Genomic DNA, 6,750 nt, shown 5'->3' on the forward strand with positions numbered 1-6,750 from the left:
AACCACAATCTACACAATCACAAATTTCTTAACCTAGTCATAACAACTCATATGCACATTGTACCCTCAAGTTGGAATTTAATTATTCTGAATATTAATTTTGTATATGACATTCGCCCAATGGGCAAATCTAACCAAGTGATTTAATTATTATTCATAAACTGAGCCTTTGCAAAATATGTTCTAAGAATGCTTTGCTAGCATTCCCATTAAGTTATAAAAATATTATTTCTGAATGTACTGTACGTTTCAGGAAAAAAAACTTCAGAAATGTTCATGAACAATATGTTTCTCTTTCTTTAATTTTTAAATGCATTTATTTATTTTTGCGAATAAACTCATAGCTCAATCAAAAATGTTTCTGGGACACAATTCCTTTTGCTTTAAAAGTGAAGGTTAAATAAGATTTTCACTGTGTTTGCGAAGCTGAAGAAATGCTTTTTTAAAAGCTTAGCACAGTAATGCAGTGCTCTTGCTGGTGTCTTGATATTCATTATCTCTGCGTCATGTGTGGGCTTCACTTTGATTAAAAATACACACAATCTAAAGAGGGGTTATTTATATGCAGGGGGTTCGGGGTGGAGATGAGGGATTTGATATTGTGTTTCAGGTGTTTGAGAGCCTATTGGCTCTGTGATTGCATCTACTACCATAAACAGAGAGATGGGTTTTCCTTGGTCATGGGGGAATACAATATATACTTATGATGCCCGCTCCCCACAGAGACCATATTCTTCCTCCATTCTTCTGGCTGTGTCTGCCTCAGCTCATAAGTAAGATGCAGTTTTCTCTGTTTTTCCTTTGCTTATCGTATTATTCATGTCTTTACGCTGTTGGAATTGCACCTAGATGCATATTAGCCAGCTGCACTATAGTTTGAAAAAATAAAATAAAAATGTTTACAGACGATTTTTCTTTGTGGAATTTCAGATTTTGACTGGATTTTGCTTTTTGTGATGCATTTGAAAGGTGTTTTGCGGTTTAACTTTTTATTTAATTTATTTTTCGTTGGTTGGTGTGAGTTTTTGCAAAAGAGCTTGTTGAGACTTTGTTGGGAAATCCATTATCCTGTTTAATTCTATTTTATTTGTTATAAGACATTAATTCTGCATCCTTACTGGAAATACAGGAAACTGCTATTGAAAAATCATTGCGCTATTTTGGGACACACACTTGGTAGCTGAAATGTAATGTGTTGATTTGAGTTTTGGAAACGCTATCCGATTAGGCTTTTAGGATTGGAAGGTGATATGCCTGTGTTTATTTTGCTGTCAAGATTTAATCTTTAAATAAATATTAGGGTTTAGTCGGCGGGTCTAAAATGACGCAAAGGGATCTCTTTGTCGATTTAGACAATGATGCTATGCTTAAATCTGCATTGGCATAGTTCAAATGTAAAGGCCTTTACTACATATTTACTCACATTATCACAGTGATACTCATTGTCAAACTTTAGACCTGGCATTGCAAATTGCATTCTGAAAGTAATCCTGAAATACAAAGTAGATTAGAGAGTTGATAATCATTTAGTTTTGAGCAATTTTAATTGACTGTTTTGATCCCAGTAGGAAAATTCGTTTTAATGTTATTTATTACATTTACTGAACATTTAAATGATAATATAATATAATATAATATAATATAATATAATATAATATAATATAATATAATATAATATAATATAATATAATATAATAATGGGAGTAAATTAGTAAATTACAGAATTTTTCATTGGGTGAATCTTGCCTTGCTGTATATTTTGATCATTTGGTCAAACACTCAAGTTAGGCTCAGTCTTTAAATAAATGGATGGGTTTGAAAAAATTGGCGTCATGGTTTGAGTCTTTATGTTAGATCAGTTTCAGATGATTGGGAGGGAAGGAATAGAGGTGGGGTCATGATTTTGATTATCACCCAGAAACGGGCTTAGCACAGAGCATCTCTAGAGATTTTCTGCTCAAAAATAGCATATGATTCACTTTAGACCAGAAGATTCCATTATGGCCTTATTTGAACATAGTGATGATTGGTGGTTAGTCTGGTTACTTGTCATTTTGCAGATAACTTCCATGTTGTTAAAACATTATCCAATGCACAAAAGTAGTTTTACTTGAGAATAAATGGTTATGGCATATTGAAATATTACCAGCGTTTTGTGTTAATTGTAAATTGGGTATTTTATTTCACAGGGACAAAAACAAAATTCAGCCAAGATGTCGGAGTAAGTGAATATTTTAATTTCCCTTTATTAGATTATCATTATCTACCTCAACTAACAGAAATGTTTATATTTTCTATTTGTGTACAGTATATTGGGCTTAAAAAATGAAATAAAAAATGAAGTGTCTTGTGGTGATTAGTTACTGCTTCAACACAATATATTTTAATGATTTCAAAACACCTCAGGAAAAAGATGTCGTCGAGTCGCAAGCATCATCTAAAGGTAATGTATGATTCAAATTAAAACATATTTCAATGTCCATTATCGAGTAACAATGACACCCAGCCTCTCTGTGTCCCAGAGCTTGATGCTTTCCATCGCTAAAGGTATACTGGAACAGGAAGTAAAAGACAGAGAGGTGGAGAGGCAGAGATACATGGGAGAGACCTGCCAGCCTCTGTCTATACCTTCAGGCATACAGGCATTACAGGTACCAGACAATAATTTCACCTTCTAAAAAAGTAAATAAATATGTGCATGACACCCTGAGAAACATGGTAAATTGATAACTAAAATTAATACTCTTTGTTCTTATTATTTATAGGAACTGTGCAGGGAGCTTCACCACAAAATTGATGTCACTGATGAGGAGAGATATGATCTGGAAATGAAAGTCAACAAGAGTGCGAAGGAGGTAAGATGTCATCTAAATTTTATTCCGATCCAGTTTGTGTTTTGCCTTGTAGTTTTTATACTGATGGCCCTCACTGACTGACTGTAGATCGAAGACCTGAATATCAAAGTTATTGACCTGAAGGGCAAGTTCAAGAAGCCAACTCTGAGGAAGGTGCGCATGTCGGCTGACGCTATGCTTCAGGCTCTGCTGGGCTCCAAGCACAAGGTGTCTCTGGATCTGAGAGCCAACCTGAAGCAAGTCAAGAAGGAGGTCAAAGAGGAGGTGAGTGTTAAACTGCATTGTTTTCATTTTCATTGAGGTTCCTGTATTTCTTGGTCCAAAAGAGCCTAGAACCTTCTAAATTCTGAAAGATGCTGATCTTAGACCCTTAAGCCAGGTTCACACCAAGAACAATAACTATAAAGATAACAATATTAGCGTCCACACCAGCGAATTATATCGTCTGTTTATTCTAAGTGCACATGCGTCTGCGGCTTTAAATTCTCAGGATGGATTCTGATTAGCTGTCAAAGTTTGTATCGTTCATCAGCTGGAGAAAAATCGTTTTGAAAGTGATTCCAACGATATTGTTTCTCTGTGCCTTTACCGTTATAGCTGTGGTGTGGACTCTGCTATTCGTTAATATTGAGTACGATTTTTAGAATTATATCTTTATCGTTATATATTTATAGTTATCATGCTTGGTGTGAACAGGCCTTAAATCTTTTGGCACACTGACCAAATGTCTTTAATTTACGCTTCATAGGACAAGGAACTGCGTGACGTTGGTGACTGGCGTAAGAATGTTGAAGACAAGGCTGGCATGGATGGCAGGAAGAAGATGTTTGAGGCCGAGGCTTAAATTTTATTTATTTATATAATTTTTTTTGAAGTTCAATGTGCTGCTAAGCTGAATTGGCCTACAAATGTCTTTTGTGTGTGATAATCTGTTTGTGTACTTATAATACACTCATTTACATTTGATATTACGAAAAAGCGATCAAAATTATGATCCCTTAGTTTTCTGTTCAACATTGGTACTGTGTATTCTCAGCCCATGTCTCAAAGTCTTACACAATCATTAAAACAGTTAACCAAGAATGAAGTCCTGTGTTCATTATGCTGAATAAACCACTTTGTACCCAGCTTTTTATTTTACATTATTTCCTCACCAATCTTTGGAACAAGTAAGTATTTATCGTCAGTTTGTATTATCCATTTGGTTTATGACAGAATAAAAGCTGCTAACACATTTTATTATGATTAAATACAACAGGTTACAGTAACACCTTCCTGGCACCTGCAAGAAACTGACCGGAAACTGGAGGATGCTGAACACACAATCCTGAAGGTATAATCTACCGTGGATAGATAGATAGATCGATCGATAGATCGATCGATAGATCGATCGATCGATCGATCGATCGATCGATCGATCGATAGATAGATAGATAGATAGATAGATAGATAGACTGAACAAAATTATAAACTCAACACTTTTGTTTTTGCTTCCATTTTTCATGAGCTGAACTCAAAGATTTAAGACTTTTTCTATGTACACAAAAGGCCTATTTCTCTCAAATATTGTTCACAAATCTGTCTAAATCTGTGTTAGTGAGCACTTCTCCTTTGCCGAGATAATCCTTCCACCTCACAGGTGTGGCATATCTGGAAACTGATTAGACAGCATGATTACTGCACAGGCGTGCCTTAGGCTGGCCACAATAAAAGGCCACTCTAAAATGTGCTGTTTTATCACACAGCACAATGCCACAGATGTCGCAAGTTTTGAGGGAGCGTGCAATTGGCATGCTGACTGCAGGAATGTCCACCAGAGCTGTTGCCCGTGAATTGAATGTTCATTTCTCTACCATAAGCCGTCTCCAAAGGCGTTTCAGAGAATTTGGCAGTACATCCAACCGGCCTCACAACCGCAGACCATGTGTAACCACACCAGCCCAGGGCCTCCACGTCCAACAGTACCTCCAAAATCGTCTGAGACCAGCCACCCGGACAGCTGCTGCACAATCGGTTTGCATAACCAAAGAATTTCTGCACAAACTGTCAGAAACCATCTCAGGGAAGCTCATCTGCATGCTCATCATCCTCATCGGGATCTCGACCTGACTGCAGTTCGTCATCATAACCAACTTGAGTGGGCAAATGCTCACATTTGATGCCATCTGGCACTTTGGAGAGGTGTTCACTTCACAGATAAATCCCGGTTTTCACTGTACAGGGCAGATGGCAGACAGCGTGTATGGCGTCGTGTGGGTGAGCGGTTTGCTGATGTCAACGCTGTGGATCAAGTGGCCCATAGTGGCGGTGGGGTTATGGTATGGGTAGGCGTATGTTATGGACAATGAACACAGGTGCATTTTAATGAGGGCATTTTGAATGCACAGAGATACCGTGACAAGATCCTGAGGCCCATTGTTGTGCCATTCATTCACGACCATCACCTCATGTTGCAGCATGATAATGCACAGCCCCATGTTGCAAGGATCTGTACACAATTCCTGGAAGCTGAAAACATCCCAGATCTTGCATGGCCAGCATACTCACCGGACATGTCACCCATTGAGCATGTTTGGGATGCTCTTGATTGGCGTATACGACAGCGTGTTCCAGTTCCTGCCAATATCCAGCAACTTCGCACAGCCATTGAAGAGGAGTGGACCAACATTCCACAGGCCACAATCAACAACCTGATCAACTCTATGCGAAGGACATGTGTTGCACTGCGTGAGGCAAATGGTGGTCACACCACATACTGACTGGTTTTCGGACCCCCGGACCTCCCAATACAATAAAACTGCACATTTTAGAGTGGCCTTTTATTGTGGCCAGCCTAAGGCACACCTGTCTAATCACCATCTTGATATGCCACACCTGTGAGGTGAGTGGATTATCTCAGCAAAGGAGAAGTGCTCACTAACACAGATTTAGACAGATTTGTTAACAATATTTGAGAGAAATAGGCCTTTTGTGTACATAGAAAAAGTCTTAGATCTTTGAGTTCAGCTCAATGGGTGCAAAAACAGAAGTGTTGCATTTAAAATTTTGTTCCGTGTAGATAGATAGATGCTTGTGACATAAAAAGGCCTTTGTGAGAAAGTCATCCGCAGAATAAAAGAATGGCTATCTTAAAGGATGGGTTATTTATACTGATTGCGCAGCGAAGGAGGGATAGTGCTGTATTTCATGACCTTGTCAGCTCATTGGTGTGGCGGATAATCCACTTCCATAAAGAGAAACCATGGATTTACAGAGAGATCAGAGAATGCAATATATACCATCTTAACACGTCCGTTGCCTGTGTCTCGTTTTGACAACCATCTGTCCCTAGAAGACTTTCCTCTGTTCTTCTAGAAAGGTGAGAGCAGTTCCCTTGCTTCATTGTCTTAGTCTTGCAAATACCTTTTTTTTTAGATTTTTGTTGGAAGTTGTAAAATGTAGTTTGTGGGATTGATGTTGAAGGTGATGGAGTAGGTTGTCATGGGGGTTGGTTCGTTTACTGTTAGTCACTATAGTAAGATGGCACCTGCTGAGAACATGAATGTAATGTATAAATTCTTTGTTGGATAACAGTAGTTGATTTGTTAATGATTGGTGAAAATATCTTCAGATAGTCCTCACAACATTGTATGATCATTGCTGGTGATTCTAACTCATGAAAAGTTAGTTTTTTGACTCATCAAGTTTTTTATTCTGGAAACACCATGCTAAAAAGTAAAGAAAACATTTTGATTGGTCACCTAATGGCTGATGTCAGGTTTGATATACTGACTGCTGAAGTGGCCATTGGAAAATGAACACCGACACAAGGATAAATTTTAAACTGATCCTTAAGTCTTACTCCACCTGTCAGCACCTTCTTACGGTACTCCTTGTTAACAACTGATTTACAAAA

General features: G+C 37.9%; 1 protein-coding gene across 1 annotated transcript; it reads left to right on the forward strand.

The window, feature by feature from the left end:
* Positions 1 to 703: 703 nt before the first annotated feature.
* LOC109090835 (troponin I, fast skeletal muscle-like) lies at positions 704 to 3,938 on the forward strand. The gene is made up of 7 exons (XM_019104680.2): positions 704 to 773; positions 2,190 to 2,221; positions 2,407 to 2,443; positions 2,523 to 2,651; positions 2,766 to 2,855; positions 2,943 to 3,119; positions 3,604 to 3,938. Exons 2-7 carry the CDS (start codon positions 2,214 to 2,216, stop codon positions 3,697 to 3,699), a joined length of 537 nt encoding a protein of 178 aa, XP_018960225.1. The 5' UTR covers positions 704 to 773; positions 2,190 to 2,213; the 3' UTR covers positions 3,700 to 3,938.
* Positions 3,939 to 6,750: the final 2,812 nt, after the last annotated feature.

The sequence above is a fragment of the Cyprinus carpio genome, chromosome A25 (genome assembly GCF_018340385.1).
Source record: "Cyprinus carpio isolate SPL01 chromosome A25, ASM1834038v1, whole genome shotgun sequence".
Taxonomy (NCBI): Eukaryota; Metazoa; Chordata; class Actinopteri; order Cypriniformes; family Cyprinidae; genus Cyprinus; species Cyprinus carpio.

Excerpts from the sequence above, each read along its gene's own strand:
- LOC109090835 (XM_019104680.2), top strand. Across the intron at positions 2,856-2,942 it reads TCAACAAGAGTGCGAAGGAG|ATCGAAGACCTGAATATCAA; the intron begins GTAAGATGTCAT and ends GACTGACTGTAG. Across the intron at positions 3,120-3,603 it reads AGAAGGAGGTCAAAGAGGAG|GACAAGGAACTGCGTGACGT; the intron begins GTGAGTGTTAAA and ends TACGCTTCATAG.